Below are 19,382 nucleotides of genomic sequence, written 5' to 3' on the forward strand. Positions count from 1 at the left end.
GTTTAGGCTTTCATCTTTAGAGTCTCAGGTGCAAAGTCTGGACCCATCGACGCACCACTGCACCCCTCTGGTTTCTAAAAATAATTCAATATTCTTAGCCCCATGTAGAGACCATATCAAATATTAATCTGATAAGAACAGACATTACACTTTTGACCTTATTCAAAAGGCTGAGAATGAACAATGGTAGAAGTGCTGGAAGCACCTGTGGCGTGGATCGTGTCATTTTCGCCAACTATTCACCTGGTTTATCGCTAGAAAGTTGTATATTTCTTTCTGCATCTACTATCTACCACAAAAGGAATCTCATCCATCAATCACAGCATCTTTAAAACTTTTCAATGAGGAAAATTTTGATATGAGCTTAAAACATGGCCACTATTAACAATTCTACCCACAACAACCGCTCTGTGAAAACATCAAGTTTAAAATTTATTTCAATGAAGATTTATTTATGGATTTTTCTTCCAAATTTATAGATTTACATTTGGTTATCATGACATATACGGAATTATAAAACTAGACGATAGCTAGGGAACTGCATTTAACTGGGAAAATATATCACAAGATAATTAATAACCTAATTGGCTACCAGCGAATATTAAGGTGTACAAAAAATTAACGCTTGCTCCATCCAACTTTAGTTTACAAAAACCACTAGCTACAGCACCCGATGTAGCAGTTTCTTTCATCTCGGCAATAGTTCATATGCAAAAACAACAGGTTATGAGTTCTGCTGCTTAGGCAGTGGAAAAACTGAGAGTTAGTGGATATCTGACGGCCGAGTGTCATAATGCCGAGGTCTGTTCTGAGTGCGCAGGCTCCAACCATAAAAGTACAAAAGAGCAGCCATCCATGCAGAAAAAAAGATGTGTTGTGTGCAAAGCTTCGGATCACTCATGTTACTCAGTGTCCTGCCCCGAAAATCGGAAGTTGACAGCTGAATAGTACAAATTTAACAGCTTTCAATGAATATTGATTGTTTTCTTTCCGTTATGTCATGGCATTCTTGATAAACTACCAGTCCTGGAAAAGTTATCCGAATCCCTTGGTGTCATCTGAATTCAGGAGCACTTATAGACGGATTTGAATTCTCAACTTTTATGCCCTTCATTTAACGTGACAGTACATCTTTCCCCTGCAAGAAGATTTAAAGCTAAAGGAAGGACAAGTGGTGGTTTAGCCGTCCTGACAACTTGTCAATCAGAATTGTTCGAAATGTGTAATTACTATCTTGCTGTGACGGTTGATAACTTGGTAATAGTCAATCATTATCTTCCAACCAATTACAGGGACGAAGCTTCTGAAAGCAAACTCGCTATCGCTTACAAAATGGTGGCCAAACTGTTAAAAAAGATCGAGAAGATGAACAGAAACTGTACACTTATCGGAGAATTTAATCGTGATCTACTTGAGAATCCAAGTGCTAGTACTAAAACGTTTCTATCTATTCTACTAACCAGTTATTCGATTGTACCGAAAGACCGAAATTATTCGTTTATTTCAACTTCTTGAAGCACGTCTAATTTCGACCATCTAGTCTGTCTCCATCCTCTTAATGCAGATCTTATTGTTAAAGTCGGCTTGAATGGTGAATATAGCGACCATACCCCTTTGTTCCTGTCGATCCCTGTCCGAGATATTCCCTCTTCTGAATTTGCCAAAAGGAAATCAAAATTTTTACGTGTTAAATCTTAGGACAAGATTGATAAGGGTATCTTCCAAGGGGAGTGTGACTTCATGCTTGATAAAATTCGAGTTCCTTTTCAACTACTCAAACGGCAACCTGGGATGGACGAGTCTGACATTCTTATTGAATTGAATTTTTAATGTGCGCAGAATACCCTCGCTCTAAAAAATGCCGAGAAAATCACTGTCCCAGTGAGAACGCGTAGGTCTGCAACCAAAAAATTTGAATGGTCCAGTAACGGGAGCCTCAAATCCCCTTTTCAGTCTTCGGAAATTCGGTTATGTCTGTGGAATGATTGTGATAAACCTAGGAACGGAGTTGTAAATACTTTACGGTTGCTTACTAAGCGGCACTTTCATAAGGAGCTCAAAGTTCACCGGGTTGGCCAAAGTGTTGCAATTGCGTAATTGATAGCAAATGACCCTAATAAGTAATGGAAAACTATTCAGGCAAAAAATGAAACTCGGGAAAGCAAAATTACAATTATCGAGAACCAGTAACATTCATATTTCAAAATTCAGTTCACCGAACCCAATGTTAACAGTCTCAAGAAATTTGAAACGGAGAATAATTGCTTACGTACTCCTGGATCGCATACCTTTGTAGTAAGTTCTAGTGAATTACGTGACGTTATAAGAAAGCTTAACAAAAGATAATCTATGTGTTATGATGGCATATGCGCCCTTCATTTACAAAATGGGTCTGATAAGCTTATGCGTGATCTCTCTTTGTTGTACCAAATAGTTTCTTGCTCCGGTATAGTTCCAGATTCTTTTTGTGTTGGTCTTATTCCACCGATTCTCAAAAAAGGGAAGGATCCGTCTGAATGCTCATCGTATCGACCTATAACTGTTTCAAGCGTTTTTGCTAAGGTGTTTGAATTACTTTTAATTAATAATCTACGTTCTCTCTGTTATATTCCTCCTCTCCAGTTTGGCTTCTAGCCTATGCTCGGTTGCTTCCATGTTCTATAATGTCATTGCAATTTGTTGATCGATGCAGATAAATCCAGTGGTACTCTAGCACCTGGAACATACGATGTTGGTAAAGCATTAGATTTGTTGTTATATCCACAAGCAATGAATGAGCCTTCGAACCGTGGTCAATCGCTAGATTTAGTTAGACCTCTTCTGTACATGTACCGCCATACAAAAGCAGAAACACGTATACCTGGAAGCAATTTGCTGAGTGATGATATACCAATTCATATCGGGGTTAGGCAGGGTGTAGCTACTTCTCCCACGGTTTATAATAATGCAACGCTTCCAGCTCGGTGACAACTTTCTTCATGCTGAATATATAAAGGTACTGCTGAATATAATCTGTCGATATTATGTTATGCAGACGACATTTTTAATGTTAGATAAGTAAAGCCTTGTGTTAAGTTGAATTATCTTGGCCTTCCTATTAGAAAAAATCTGAAGAAAACTAGGCCTTTGATGCTAGAAAATATGGAAATTAAAATCCGTCGTGCATATGGTACAATTGTTAGTTCTCAGTTTCATTTAATTAGAGCCCATCTTGCGAGGATTTACAATAGTGTTGTCCTGCCACATATTCTGTATTTACTACATTTTTACCCTATATTTAGTGAATCAGACCATCTTAGGACGAAGCGTGTTTTCTTAAAATTTACTAAGTCTCTGTTACAAGTTCCTCCGTGGACCCATAACTCCCATATGATGAAAAAAAAATAGCTTTTCTGACCTGTATGCTAAGTTACCTGAGCTGAATGTACACATGTACCATAAGCAAACCGGCCATGAATGGCAAAACGTTGTTTTTTGGCGTAGAATTATTTTTGTTTGTTTTTTAGAATGTAATTACGATATGTTGTTTCTTTCTTTTTTTCTTTTTTTTAATGTACTCCAACACTTCATTATTCTGTATGATGGGTTGTAAATAAATAAATATATACATACAATCAGCAAATGACACTTGTAAAAAGTGCTGGTGCCATATGATCCCTGACATGTTCCCCAAACAATGTTTCGAAATGTTTGGACTTTCCTCTCTTGTGTGTGGAGTAAATAGAATCCTGCTCTATAATTTATTCTTTGATAAGTCCTATAGGACACTATATTAGTTAACAATGCAGTCCCTAGATCGAGATTGATAACTATTTGAAAATGGTTTAACTGATATAATGTTTGACAAAACTAAAGGCATCATTTTGTTGGATTTGTATGGCGTTCCAAGATTTGAGTATTGTACGAACGGGGAGTGTATGTTTAGAGTGGACCTTTGCTGAACCACTTGCTGAGATCATTGCAGTAATCTCAATAAATCAATTAGAAACTTACCGGTAAATCACTTCCGAAGGAAGTTTTCTTCAAGACCTCGCACCATGGCCACAAACCAAATAATAAGGGTATTTAATATAAATGCGCACATGTTCAAATACAAGTTCTATTGTATACCTTCGGATTTTCTTGAAAAAATTATAAGTATTAACAATACCCTTACCGTTGCTAATAGCAGTCCATTGAACGTAAAGACGGGCCATTGGTTATGAATCTTTCAAATAGCGAAGAATATAGTATTTTGATCTTCCTGGCCCACCATACGCATTCTACACTCTGCATATCAACAGCTTTATTATTCAAAACCAGAAAAGAGTATAAGATTTAATGACTAAAAGCTGTGGTTTTCATGCACTATCAATTTCTTTTTCGGATGCTGTAGCTATTTTCACAGTGAATTTCTTAACATTTAGGTAGACAACCCTCGCCTGAATGACTTCCTAATGTAAAATACACTTTCATGCCCGTATAATAGAAATACTTTTAAATTTGTATATTAATTAAAATGTATACAAATCAAAATGGTTTTATTCTCCTCTTTAGATTTCTTCTTCTATGCATAGATAGCTATCGAGAACAACTTACGGTATCAGATCAATACTACAATTTGTTTTTTGCCTTTATTTATTTAACAGACATCTTAAAAAAAAATTTAACTTTGCAAAAGACCAAATGTGTGGTTTGTTTCAGTAAATTCCTAGTTTTGCATAGTCCTAAAAATACAGGGATATAATTAGTCAGTTTGCGTACACTAGTTCCATAAATATTTATTGCATAGGCTGAGAGGCAAGTATCATTGTTTTTTTTAAATTTCCATTTGTTCTTTACTTTCACGCAGAAAACTTTTTTTTTATTAGAAGGAAAACTTTTTAAAGGCATTTTTGTAGAATTTAACTTTTGAAATTATCTTTTCCTGATGACTAAATGGGTTAGTTTAAGATTAATAGTTTACATGCTTAGAATCAATATTAAAACTTATTATTTGGAGGAATATTTTGTTATCAATAATCCATTTTGAAGTTAGTTTTCAAGAGTCACTTTTTAGTTTTTCCATTACCACGAATATGTTGAAAAGAAAACTGCGTGGGCTGCTTTTAATTATCTCTTGAAAATAAAGATTCCACGCGTAGCTTCTTTTATAAACGCTGTAAAACGAGGTAAGAGCTAATAAAGGAGGAAAATAGGGTCATAAAATGTACATAAGAAGTAAATTAGCGAAGTAGAAATTAAATCCACAGGGATCCTTAGCAAAGGATTGTTAGGCTAGCGATGAAAATTTCCCCTGATGATTTGAAAGGAGGTGCTTTCAGAAACCTGGTACGGTTGTAATGTAAGATGCAGCGTGGTGCCAAGTATTCGACTACAATATGGACATAGTTAGCCTGAAATTGAACTGACAAGAGAAAAAAGGGCCTTTTTTATAAAATATACATGAAAAGGATATTAGCCCTGTACAGAGCTTGAGCGGGTTAAAAAATGTCATCATTCGTAATTCGTGTATGCAGTGTGGAGGATGACCATGAGCAGACTAAAAATAATTGTAAATGTTTCAGTATATTAAATATAACCTAGTCTCAACAAAACATTTTTCCAAATCAGTAATCACCAGTCAAAATTTCAAATCAAAACTATGATTTCGGTGAAAGGCAAAGCAAATTAGCAGAGTTAATTAATCGGCTCTATAGAATTTTTTATTAATTTTTTTTTTCATGTGATTTTATTTGAAAATTTTTTCATTAAAATTATTCACTAAAGTTTTATTAAACTATTCCGTTTCAGTTTTAACAAGAAAAGCTACTAAAGTTTATTTTTAAATTTAGAGAATTTTCAACTATTTTATGTTTTTTATGTTGTTATGTTTTTATGTTTTATCTTTTTTTTATGAAATGGTCTTCATTTCCTGTGGATGTTCAGCTGTTGAAGTGTTGCATGCTATTTCAGCTTAAGTTGTTTCATTCTATTTTTGTCATGTTGTGGAGGTCTATATTTCTTTACTCCATCTGGAAATGTAATAAAACTGCTACCATTTATCTTATATTAGTAGAACCTTTGAACAATAATAGGAAAATAAACAACTTATTTATCGATTCTGTCCAGGCCAAACGTCATTCATACTTAATAAAGTTAGTGCCTCTAATTTTTCTTGTATTACTATTGTTTTTCTTTGGAGGGAAAATGCTTATTTCTTGGAATGTTCTTCCGTGAGATTGTTGTGTATAGATTAAGAAAAAAGTAAAATGCTTGGCTTATAAAAACGGTTCTAAATTTTGCGTCTAGAATATGGACTGTAATAGAATAAGCTATTGTGTCTTAGTAGGTGTCCATTCTCGTTAAACGGTGGCATTTTTTTATGTTATCAGTTAGGCAAATGAAACTCTATATTTTTATCAGACTGAAAAGTCTCTCATCCAGAGGGACTCATTCAGTTTTAAATAAGATTTTATTTGGCACATATTTCAAACATCTGAATATGTATTATTTCGGACAAACCCATTTTCAGGAACAAATTTGTGAGAATGAGAATGTTGGGAGGAAAGAACTTTGAAAAGAGGCAAAAATAGCTAAACAGGTTATATGAAAAACATAAAAGACAACAGGGATATTCATAAGATAAATATTTAGATTCGAAGAGAGTAAAGGCCCAATTGTCCGTGCCTGTATGAGGTTAAAACACTGAATAAAGCAGAAATTTGTTCCTACCATCTCCACTTAGACTAAGAGAGGCTCTTCGAACTGAATGAGAAACTCCCATAGATTCGTCAATATAGGCACTCCTGTCGGTTATGATTGATTAGTACTTAACTTTTCCCTGGAAATGAAGGAAAAGATTTAACGAACCGGCTGTTAGACTCAAATAAAAGATATATTGCTATTTTATTCATTTGATTTGAGAACCACCAAGACATTAATTCTTCCTTATAAATAGTAAATTACACTAAGATTTTGACTACATTAATTGTTCGCAAAGATGAAGTTATATAAGTTCACTTTGGCAGTCGTTGCAAATAATTTTCTTTCTTCTCAAAATTCAACACACAAAAAAAATTCTTAAGAACACTATAGAGAAAATTTGAAGCTTGGAGAGAACAAAAATAAGCTTAAAATAGGATCTCACATCTAAAACGAAAATGAAGTCGTATGAATAAAGAAAAAAAAAATACTGGTCACATTCCAAAACCCCAAGCTGAGAATTTTAAGTTCCCAAGCTTATTCCAATCGAGCCAAGCTTAGATGGAGGTAAATTTTGATGATTTGTCAATACTTTCTCAAAGTCCAGGATGAATTCAATCTCAGTGAAGATGGAGCAACAGGAGTCCCTAAATTTTTGTCAGAAGCTCGCTTATCAGGAGGTGGTTTGGAGTTACAGCCAAACTTGGTGAGGACTGAAAGTTAGGCACGCAGCGGTGCTTCCTTTAGGTTTAAATTTATTAATAAATAAACAAGTGAATTAATAAAAATGAAAATCGACGGTGAAGACCAGATTAAATGAAAATTTAGAAGCACAGCTTTGGCAGATTCTCGTGAAGCATTGCAACAACCGTGTTCTATAGATCATAGATTCAGAGTAATACCACCAACAAGATCCTATGAGATGGGACTTGGACTTTAACTTTTTAAAGGTACAACAAACTTTCTAGTTGCGGAATAGGGTCAAATATACATATTAAGATTCTTTAGGTCACATATCAGGATCGGAATTATATTTTTAAGGCCCTTCCCTGACAAGGATGAAATCGAGCATGAACACACAAGATCATAACTATAACTTTTGATCAAAATGTTTTAATGAGCTCCGTCAGGCCATCTATTAACTATGCTTTTAAAAAGAAAATTTGATATCTTTATTCCCTCTCTTTTCCTAAATGTCAAACAAGGTTCGCACCGTAAAAAAGCACCACACCGAGCCGTGCTCTCAGTTCCGACCTTCTTCGTTGTAACGTGATATCTCCTCCTGGCAAATGTAATCTTGAAAAGAATTTAGGGACCCCCAGGGACAGCTAGCTCCTGGAGGTCGAATTGACTCAGGACTTAGAATAGGCATAAATAGGACATTCAAACCTTGAAATTTCAAGATTTAATTTGTATCAAGATTGCTCCGACCTTTTGAACATTTTTCATTCTTTTAATATTATAGAAATATTCTTATGCTAACGAGTTTTGATGTGTAGCTTTACTATTTATGATCCATACATATTTGGGATAAATATAAAAAAAATATCGTTTATTGTTGCCTACACATTGTCATTGTCTTTTCATGTTGAAGAGTTTTAGTTTCTAAAGGAAAGTGCCTTACTCAATCTTAAAATTTAAGTTGAAAAATATCAAATAAAAAATTGCACACATTGTTGCAAATTAGATTAGATATGTTTTAAGCAGATATGCTTAATAGCTTCACCACAATCTTTATTTCTAGAGTTAAAGTTTCTTGTAATACACATTTCAAGTTGTTACTCAAGACCCTTATGAAACCCATGCTAAGCAAAAACAAAAGAAGAAAAAACAGAGACTTAGGTATCAAAAAGCATCATTCTACAGGATAATTAATCCCCCCATGGCCTTGCAAAAGGGATGAGGGAAAGGCATTAAGGATTTATTCTATTAAAAATCAAACAATTTAAATGGTTCGATTAAAAACCAGAGGCTAATATTAGAAACTAGAAGTTTGGAAACAAAACACTCTCGGAAAGTATCTCTTAAATATTGTTTAATTAACACCACATCTAAATTATTGAAGGCTATTTGTGAAATATATACAATACTCACTGTGTTTTGTGTCAAGACACTCGTATTGCAATTTCTGCCACACATATACGATAATTGACTGCAAAACCCTATAAATCTACTTTGACAGAAATAAAACACAACTTGTGAATTGGTTTTTACAGCCTTTTTCTGTAGAAAAGTACCATAATATTCAAATTGTCACCATCAGAAAAATTTTAAATCTTGCCATTGATAGACATCAAATTTTATTGTATTTTTTAAGTGAATTTTTTGTAAGCTTTCTCAACAAGAGAAGTTTTTCAAAGGAAATCAAAGAGCTTCAAGAAACCCAAGATGAACAGAAATAAAGGCGAGTAATCATTTAAGCATTAAACTACCAGAAACCATAAAAATAGGTAAATGAAACCCTAAACAAACAAACATTACAATAAATAACTGAGTCCGGCTAAAAAGATCAGATATTAAGAGGAGCGGGACTGATACCCGCAATGCCTTTTAGATACTGAAAAATAATTTGCAATTTACTGAAAACAGTCCTTATTTGAACTAAGTGTTTTCATTTCTCATAATATCGAAAAAAGAGAAAAAAACCACATCTTAAATAAGAGTTAGCGTAAAAAAAGAAAATTAATGTAGATTGTCAGATTAATATACATGCTGATATTCATTCTTGAAGGTCTCAATAATTTTAATTTATTAAATTTAGAAAAAAGAAAAAAACAAAATGTAATTTATTTTCAGTAATGTGCAAATCTATCTTTTGGCCTTTAAAAGGCACGGGATTGTTATCCCCACTCCTCTTATCTTCTACACGTTTTGAGTTTGACGCAGTTATTTATTACAATTGCTTCTCGTATTGGGGTTTCATTTATTTAATTATTGTGTTTTATGATAATTCTACGCAAAGATTATTTAGCTTTATTTATGCTCATCTTTGGTGTAAGATGAGTTTTACTTTTCTTTTAAAATTTCTTCCGTGGTATTTTTTTAAATTAATTTCTGTTTATTTTTAATTGACTTTGTATTGGCTCAAAAAGGAATATTTTCAGTTTTTCTATAAGAATTCAAGTTTTGGCTTGCTATTTATATGTTTGAAAAAATGTTTCAAACGATTTTTAATAATATACACTCTTTTGACAATATGGAAACATATCCTCCTCAACTTCTCCTGAAAATTTAAACCTATTCTCTTTCTAAGATGCTGCACCTCTGCTATTTGAACGTCCTGGATTTGCATACACCCTTTTGACACAGATTAATAGAAAGAGCAGAATGGGTAATAGTAGTAGCTTTGGAAGATTTAATTTTCCTCCCTCAGTCATTTCATCCGAATATCCTAAGGTGTTACAGTTCTTTCAGGGTATTACCGGAGGTAGAGGTGAAACTTCACCCTAAGGTAAAATTTCAGTCGAATACCCTAAGGTTTTGCTGGATGTTGCTGATACATCCCTTTGATAAACCACAGCCATATAGTGTTTTGACTAATTTCAATACCAGACTCTCCATTTTCTGAAAGTTTTATTAATAACCTTAGCATTACCAATGGTACTATGTCATAGTGAAAAAAAATTATAGTAGGAGCTTTGAGGGCAATATTAATAATACCAGCAGTAGCAAAAGTATTAATAGCATCAATAGTTTTCATATACTGCTTTTTCGTCTAGATCAACATCCAATACTCATACCCTGACAGTTTCACTTAATACACCCTTTTGATAACCTTAATACACATAGTGTGCTTTGGTTTAGCCCAAAGTTTAGCCCCTGAACAGTCCCAGGAAAATCGACAGTAACCATTAGCTTCAGTAACACCAGTACTATTAGCCGTTGCAGATTAGTTGTACTACTACTACTTACAGTAGAACTATACGTACAGCGCCTTTTAAGTAATTCAACATATGCGTTGTCTAACCCTGAAAGTTTCAGTATAAGACTCTCAGTTGTTCCTGAGATGCTACTGATGAGCCTTTGTGACAACATAGGCTAGCGTCTTTCAATATATTTCAACATCCGCCTCAATATTATTTGAAAATTTCTTCTTAATACTGTTAAGCTTAGTAGTAGCATTCGTTATAGTAGTAGATGTATTATTAGCATGCATATAGTACCTATTGGTTGGCTCAACGTCCCCCTCAGCATTCATTGGAATTTTCAACTTAATAATCTAATTTGTTCTTGGGATATAGCTGCTACACTTTGAGATAGTACCGTAACAACAATAATCTCGTGTTTCGATTTAGTTCAAAATCCTCTTCGAAGTTTTTTACCGTAACAGCCTTAGATCCAGTTGTAATACTAGCAGTAGTAATATTAATACTAGTAGTTGAAAAAGTAGTCATAGTAGTAGTTGTAGTGGTAGTAGTACTTGCAGTAGTATGCAACATGATGCCTTTTGTTTAGCTCAACATCCCCCTTAACATGTCCTGAATCTTTCAACTTAATAACTTAGACCATTCCTGGTTTATTGCTGATGCTCCCTTTTGACAACCTATTTGCAGAGAATACGTTTTGATTTAGTTCAATATCCCTCTAAACATTTCCTGAAAGTTTCACCTTCATACCCTTAGCTTTAGTAGTATTAGTAATAGTAGTTGTAGCAGTCGCAACAGAAGAAGCAGTAGTATTAATAGTAGTAGGAGTAGTACTATTACTAAAAAGCAGGATGCAAATACAGTCTTTGGGTTAGTTCAACGTGACTACAGACCATGCCCTATAAGTGTCAACTCGTTCCTAAGACATTACTGCTACACCTTTTTTACAACCTTCTTGCATATAAAGTGTTTTGGTTTAACTCAACTTCCTCCTCAATATTCCCTATATTTTTCGTCTCCATACCCCTGGCCGTAGTGGCCTCGATACTCTAGGCTGTTCCTAAGATATTTCTCAAATATGATTTTTTAACACCTTGCAGGCATGTAGTGTGTTTTGATTTAATTAAACATCCCCAAAATATTCCCCGAAAGTTTCACCTTAATCCCATTAGCCCCAGTAGTAGCGGTACTCATTAGGGCAGCAGTAGCAGTAGTGTGTATATAGTTCCTTTTAGTTATTTCAACATCCCTCTCCACATCCCCTGAAAGTTTCAACTTACTACTCTTAGCCGTTTCTGAGATATTACTGTTACACCTTTGTGACAACGTTTATGAACTTAGTATGCTTTAATTTAGCCCAACATTCCGAAAAGATTCCCTAAAAGCTTTATCTTAATGCCTAGCCACAATAATAATAATATCCGTAGTAGTAGCATTTGTAAAAAACACTATTAGCTTTATGCACATAGCACCTTTTGTTTTGTTCAAAATACCCCTTAGTATATCCTGAAACCTTCAACCTAATACCATAAGCAGTTCTTAAGATATTGTTGGTACGTTCTTTTGGTAACCTGCGTGCTAATACTTTGTTTTAACTTAGCTCAACATCCTCTGAACGTTCCCTTAGATTCTCATCTTAATACCATTTGCTTTAGTAGTAATAGTGGTAGCAGTAGTAACAGTAGTAGCAGTATTAGTAATATTAGTAGTAGCAATTAGTAGTAGCAAAAGTAGTTGTTTTTGCTACTTTGCCTTTTGGTTCGTTCAACATCCACCACAATATGACATGTAAGTTTCAATTTAATATACGCCTGGCTATACTCCTTAATTATTCAACATCCACCACAACATGACCTGTAAGTTTCAACTTAATACCCTAATATACGCCTGGCTATACTCCTTAATTATACGCTCTCTTTACAACCTGTATGCACATAGCGTGAATTTAAAATTATATGTATTTTATTTGTATAGTGTAATTTAATTCAAATTGCTCCTTAGTACTCCCTATAATTTTCGTCTGCATATCCTTAATCTTAGTAGAAGTGGTTCTCACAGTAGTAGTAATTGAACTAGTAGTAATAGTAGTGGCAGTACCAATAGTAGCAGTAGCAGCTCTAGTATGCACATATTGCCTTTTGGTCAGTTGAATATCCCCCACATGGTCCCTTCTTGCTTCAATCTTCAACCTGTTGCTATAAGCCTTTTCTAAGATGTTGCTGAATAACCCTTGGAAAACCTGTTTACACAGAGTGAGTTTTGATTTACTTCAACTCCCCGTCAACATTCCCTGAAATTCTCACCTTAATACCCTTAACCTTAGCAGCACTCCCAATAAAAGCAGTAGTTGTAGTAGCAGTGGGAAGGGTAGTAGTAGTAGTAGCAGTAGTGATAGCAGTAGTAGTAGTAATAGTAGTAGTATTAGCAGCAGTAATAGTAGCTTGCAAATATTGCATTTTAGCCAAATGATCATCCCCTAATCATTCCCTGAAAGTTCCAACTTAATACCCTAAGCCATTCCTCAGATAAGTCTTTTTGACAATCTGCATGGACACAGTATGTTTTGGTTTAATTCAACACTCCACAGCATTCCTTGAAAGGTTCAGCTGAATGTCCTTGGCTTTTTTGGACACCAAAGGTCATAGATGAATTGCATAAATTACAGCCCTTTTCCCTGGGATTGTAGGAGGAAGGGGGGATTGATATTCCCAAAGACATTGTAATTGAAACTTTCAACAATGCTCAACAAAATGGCTATCTTGAAGTTTTGATCAAACAAACTATATGGAACAAGAGTGTAAGAGTGGGTCTGATTGTCCTCCAATCACTTTTGATTCTTAAAAAGGGCAATAGGACTTTTAATTCTTATAAAATTGAGCCCCTTCCGAAGTTTTTACGACAACTCCTTCCACATGAAATGCCTTTGAGAAAGAAAAAAAACAAAAAGATGAAAAATAAGTAATGCATTGTCCCCACTTCGTTCTTTACAGTGCTATTGCACTGCCTATGATGACAGTTTTGCCGTTTGTTTCGTTGGAAGTTTTGTAGCTATGGATCTATTTGGTAGAGTCTTATATAAATGTGGAACTAAGTGAGTGGGATTTGTTGTGGGCGGGGAGTTGAAAGGACGCATAATAATTCAACAGATTCTAATGTTTTGGTAAATATGTAAATTGTATGAGAATTAAACGAAATTAGAGTTTAGTTGCGTAAAAAATTCCTAAGATGACCGACATTCTCTCTGTAACTCCTTTGACCAATAAAGTTACCATTATAATCTCTAGAGCTTGAAAGAATGAGAAATCAATATATAATAGGGATTTATCTATTAGAAAGCATGTCTAGAAGCACTTAAAAGTTGCAAAATGGGAAATGACATTATTTTCCAACCATTCAAAATTGGAATTAATTCTCCATCAGACGAAAGAAGAGCCAATATCCAAAATTGAATAATGTCACATCTCTTTAATGAATATCTGCCTTATAGATCCACCAAAATCAGGACATATTAGGGGCAAAGTTGAAATTTCTAAGGCGCGGATCTTAAAATAGAAAAAGGTGTGTATAATGATTTCTGAATGGACAAAAATAGAAAAAGATACACTAAGTAGGATCCAGCTGTCTAGAATGTATAAAAATGAAAAGAGCAGAGAACCAGGTATATGAACAGGTAACAAGTTTTACACCCACCTTGCCTCCTATCAAAGCAAAGGTATACAGTATTGCACGTTTGTTTCAGAAATATGACATATGACAGCCCCACAAATGGAAGTGATCAGCGGAGGAACTAGCTTTGAAGTATTTCCAACCATTCCTACCGCATGTACAACAAGGCATCGGTAAAAATTCGTCATTGCGCACGCGCGAAGAAGGAGCCAAAAAGAAACTCGCGACACATGATGTGCCAGGTAACCCTTCAATAGAGAAAATAAGAACATGCATTACTATATAATATACACCTTTGCTGTGCATTTACCTTCTTGCTATCTCATCAGTTTTTTAGATGTTTTTCCAGATTCTCTTTGTTTTTCATATGATTTGCCACTTTTTATTGCTGTCCCTCTTCCAATATTGTACCTCCAAAATAAATTACTATATGGGCAACCGAGATCAATAGAAAAGTTTGGCGAACCTTTCCTATATGCTCTTTAGGTTTGAATCCTCAATATTTTACTGATTAATTTCAAGCTTTGTCTCATTTTATATAAGAACAGAGGGACTAGGAAGAGATGTAAAGATGTGCAAAAACTAATGAAAGTGCAAAAGCCACTATCATAGGCTATTCTAACAACCGGTACAAAATAAAGTAAAGAGCAGCTTCCCTTCAATTTTTGATTTTATTATTTTTAGCATCTTCTAAACATATTAAACAGAAAATTTCATAAAATTGGGAATTGCTCGTTTGGTCGGAGAGATTAGCCGTTAATGACCCTTAACACACTTTATCTGTCCCTTAGGCTTCAAAGCGCATCTAGATTTAACTGGTCAACGTAATCTATTGCAGCAACCTGTGGTCGGCAACAAAATTTTTGAGGCAATAACACTTTGGTTTAGTTTCTACCCCAAGATTTTTAATTTCGTAGTCAAATTCGTCAACTAATGCGCTCAGTGCATTGAAGCTCAATGCGTCATACCGCTCATAACTTAAAAATTGTATGTCTGAAGAAAAAAAGTCACAACACATACCTTAAAGAATATTTCAAAATACACTATTTCTGCTTAAAACCAACTGCATTATCTGATTCCTGACACTCGTTATAAGCTGTTGTATTTTAAATGTACCACCTACAAGGAAATACTGCATTACTTTGCCCCAAAACTTAAAACTTGACCTAATCTTGGCTGTTGTTTCTATGGCTAAACTATTTTGGGTAAAAATAAAATGCTTTTTATTTGTTTCCAATGTGCTTGGTAGCAATAAAAGCTTTAGTTAATTATGTCTATCGTCGAGTGATTATTGCGCTAACATAGGGTGGTGAATGTAGTTCACAAACAGCATGGTCGTTTGAAAAATGGAACACACAAGAATCACCATTCGGAACCTCTGCACTTGCATGCTGTCAATTGGCAAACACATGTATGTTTGACATTGGAAACTGCACCAGAAGTGCCAAATTTAAACAAAAAATATTGTGAAATGCTTTATGACTGGATGAAAATGATTGCATGACATGAATTTCAACTAATCAGTGGCCTTTTAAACTGAGTAAGGCTATTTAAAGGGAAAGTGGTATTTTTTACGTTTAGTCAAAGCGTCACTGACAGCCAATGAAAGGCTATTTTACGAGTAAAATCAGAGTTTTTGGATCTTTCTGGTTCAACTTCGGCGTTTCCGGTACAGTTTCTAATACCTACCAAAACCACTATCCAAGCACATGCACATCCATAGTGCACAAGCACACTTCTCTCAAATATTCATATTCAGGTGTTCTGTGAATACGTCTTGTGGACATTTTCGCCCCCCGGATACACCTTATAAATTTCGCTGAAACTATATCGTCGCAATGCACTGTCATTTATGATCAATGTCTATTCATTTTGGTGAAGACAAATTTTCTATGTGTAAAATGTGTAAAATATGTTGGAAACGAATAAAATGTTTACCAATTAGCACGTTTATTTGTCTCACAATCCCTTTATTAATTTACAGATTTATTTAATTTACAGTTCTTTCCTATAGGTGACACTTCGTGATTTGGGAAATTCCAAAGCAGTGAAACCTAGCGCTTGGACTTCATTTTTGACGGTAAAATTTTTCATATTTAAGGTTTCCTTGACTGTATGTACCTGCGTACCAGATTTCAAATGATTTTGAAAACATTAATGCATAAAAATGCTGGAATTTGAAAGGGGTATGTGCCTCTGTAAAGCAACATCCTCCGATATTCTGGTTAAAAATTACTTGTTCCATTAGTTTCACCATGATCTGAGTACGCCCGTGCAAAACTCAAAGAAGGTGAGTATGCCTCAGTTGTCATAACATCATTGTTGTGTTCCTTGTGGCATATGCTGGCCCCACAAGCTTCAAGCTGATTGCTGAAAAATGCATGCACGTGCTTTTTTGAAATGTTTGTGGTGTCGGAGGCTCTTTGTGCCCTCACCTATGCAGATTGAAAATTCTTATATAATCCCGCTTCAGATAGGGTATCACATGCCTATGTTTCATTTAAAATTGGATAAGGAAAGATGGGGTTTCACAACAGCTTTGTTTTTCCGCTCATTAAGATGAAAAACCTTCACATGATTCCGGTCCAAGAAAGTTGCAAAATGACTATCTCTGTCCTTCAAAGCTGTAGAGGTGATAATGCAAGGGCCTTCAGCCCACTTTGGTTTTCTATCATACCGACTGAAAATTCTTGATGGATTGTAGTTCAAAGAAGGTGCAAAATGACCTCCTTTCAGCTAGAAAGTCTACAGCGGTGGAACTGGGGCATATTTTAAGAGCCAATGGCCGACTATCAACATCAAATAGTATAAACTTAAAAAAAAATTCCGTGATTCCGCTTCAAGGACGATGTAAGATGTGAATCGTTCTACAAATAACGGTAGAGAGACAGGGAAGGGGCTCATTAGAAGGGCCAAGGACTCACTATATGGCCCCTAATAATTTAAATTGAAAACCCTTGAACGAAAATCCTTGAAAATCCTCTGGATTATAAACGCTGGAAAAGACCCACTTTTCCACTAAGGCCTATAGGGGTTGAGAGAGGGTGTTGGTGTTGCTGAAGGGGATATAACCTAATTTATCCTCCATTTCTGCATAGCTAAAATCTGTTTATGCTTTCATTCCAAAGAAGTAGCACTAAGGTTTATAATTCTGGAACTTTCTGATGATTTCTTACTTTACTGCTTGGACGGAGCAATTTGCATGAAAGCAGAATATTGACTCAAAGAAATAAAAACTTATTGGAATAACTAAAGATGTTTCTATCTGAAATAGACAATAAAACTCGACTTCAGCTTACACGCAGCAAGATTTGGCTTGCAATATGTTAGGTAAATATTTAATGCACTTCTGGAGAAAACATATGAAACGAATAAAAGAAGAGCCGTTAGAGTTTTTATTTTATACTATTTTCAAAATATCTGATCACTTTTCAGACAAAGCAGCCACATCCTCGAACGGTCCCAGATATAGTCTTAGGAATACATAAGAAACCAAAAAGAAAAATTACCAAAGTAATAAAATTCTTTCTTTGTAGCATATACCATGCCTCTATTAATCAGTTTATCATGCATCCTTCCACTATTTCAAAATCATTTCTAATATAATGTTTTTATCCAATTTTGGAATCAATGACCGGAGAGCTAAATTCCTTCAGAGTCAAGAGCACAGAAACCTCTTTCAGCAAAGAACCTATGACGGACCAGAAGATTCAATTAATGGAGAAATATCTTATTAGGTCTATATCAGGTACCGTCAGGGGGGGGGCAGTTTGAGGTGCATTGTCAGGAAAGCAGCCATAGTGTTTGCAAAGAAGAATAAAATAAGGAATCAAATAGAAACATCTTGCCCGACTCTCTTGTAATAAACTCAAATCGACAATGAAGGGACAAAAATGGCCTGACCTAAGTGTTGCCTTCGCATCACTAAAAGTCTTTGGAACAGTTTTCTCATTAGCTAACACCGTAACTTTGTCACTTTCAAAGATCCCTTCCAAAGCAATGTTCAAATCGTTTCAAAACATAACTCCTAGAAACTGATTTCTTAGGATTTACTGCGTTTAAAGCTTAATCAGTGTAGACCCAAAAACTACCCTTGAGGGAAGTCAGTGAATAATTTTGTCCCAGTTGTCATTAATGTCGCTAAAGATATGTTTGACGTTGAGTATATGATAAGGAAGAATTAAAGCGGAAACGCGGTAAACTCACGTATTTCAGATGGTTTCTAATTATCACCTATGCTTATGTTCACGATTTTTTTAAGTTATGATTTAGGTAGCGCAATAGCGCTATCTAAGTAAAGAGCAAAGGCACTTTTTTCATCAAGGCACCTAGTATGGAAGAATTTGTCGTTAAAAAATTCAGAGGGGGCTCATTCGATTGGGAATTAACAGTTCTAGTGCCCTTTTCAAGAGTCGAGAGTGACTGGAAGGCAAGCAGAACCCTCTCCCCCGGCCCTTACTCCTCAAAGACATACGATAAAAATTTGTGATTTACATTTTTTAGTTTGGCTTAATGATTCATTTTGATTCCCATTTGTTTTTGTATATATTTAGTCATGTAAATCATTATATGTTATCGTTACGTTTATACGACTATTAATTTAGTCTCTGTGTGTTTTGGCTTTGTTTCTTCTTTGATAGTAAATTATTGTTATTTTAAGTTTTTCTATTATTTTTCACTTACTACTTTAGTTCATTCAGTGCATTCGGACAGGCAACTTCGATTGCATTCTAACCTAGCCATTGCGCAATGTCAGGGCTTATAAAATCAACGGATAATAATATGCGAATAAAAAATAGCAAGACTGTGGATAATGCTTCAGTGTTGATCTGTGGGTAATAAATGCAAAACAATCGTTTACCAGGAGAGGATATTTGAAAAACTAAGAAATCTGGCAATTAAGGGCTGAATATTCCAGATTTATGCTGTTTGCCGTGGCTCAATTAACAGCTAATTGCATGTTTCGCTTAAAATAAGGAGCTTGCTAGACATTTCACCCTGTTGGAACAGTGAAATTTCTTTTCTGAAATTTCTGACAATTTTTGAAATATTTTTCTTTAGAGAAGACAAAACAACGGGGCTTGAGTTTTCACTAAATGTATTTTAATGCCCAGATTTTCTAATTTTCAGCTAGGCCTCAGAAAATATAGAAAGGGGGAAGAGTATTTTACCCCTAAAATTTCTTCA

At 34.9% G+C, this 19,382-nt stretch overlaps 1 protein-coding gene, 1 long non-coding RNA gene and 1 pseudogene across 3 annotated transcripts in view; 1 reads left to right on the forward strand and 2 right to left on the reverse strand.

Annotated features, from left to right (window-relative positions):
• LOC136027464 (uncharacterized) overlaps nucleotides 1–17,356 on the forward strand; it is a 50,539-nt gene extending 33,183 nt beyond the window's left edge. The window contains exons 3-4 of the long non-coding RNA XR_010617604.1: nucleotides 14,269–14,437; nucleotides 16,210–17,356. This is a non-coding gene — a long non-coding RNA (uncharacterized LOC136027464). The remainder of the gene's footprint in view (nucleotides 1–14,268; nucleotides 14,438–16,209) is intronic.
• The window catches only part of LOC136027462 (serine/threonine-protein kinase 32A-like), a 194,768-nt gene that overhangs the window by 169,746 nt on the left and 5,640 nt on the right, over nucleotides 1–19,382 (reverse strand). Inside the window, exons 1-2 of one of the 2 annotated variants that reach the window (XM_065704752.1) lie at nucleotides 15,216–15,297; nucleotides 6,694–6,802 (exon numbers count right to left, since the gene is read on the reverse strand). In XM_065704752.1, coding sequence (XP_065560824.1) covers nucleotides 6,694–6,745 — 52 coding nt within the window. In that variant the 5' untranslated portion in view covers nucleotides 6,746–6,802; nucleotides 15,216–15,297. Of the gene's footprint in view, nucleotides 1–6,693; nucleotides 6,803–15,215; nucleotides 15,298–19,382 lie in introns of those variants that run through there. The other variant, XM_065704751.1, reaches the window with a different exon arrangement.
• On the reverse strand, nucleotides 3–182 carry LOC136027797 (U2 spliceosomal RNA; annotated as a pseudogene).

The sequence above is a fragment of the Artemia franciscana genome, chromosome 5 (genome assembly GCF_032884065.1).
Source record: "Artemia franciscana chromosome 5, ASM3288406v1, whole genome shotgun sequence".
NCBI lineage: Eukaryota > Metazoa > Arthropoda > Branchiopoda > Anostraca > Artemiidae > Artemia > Artemia franciscana.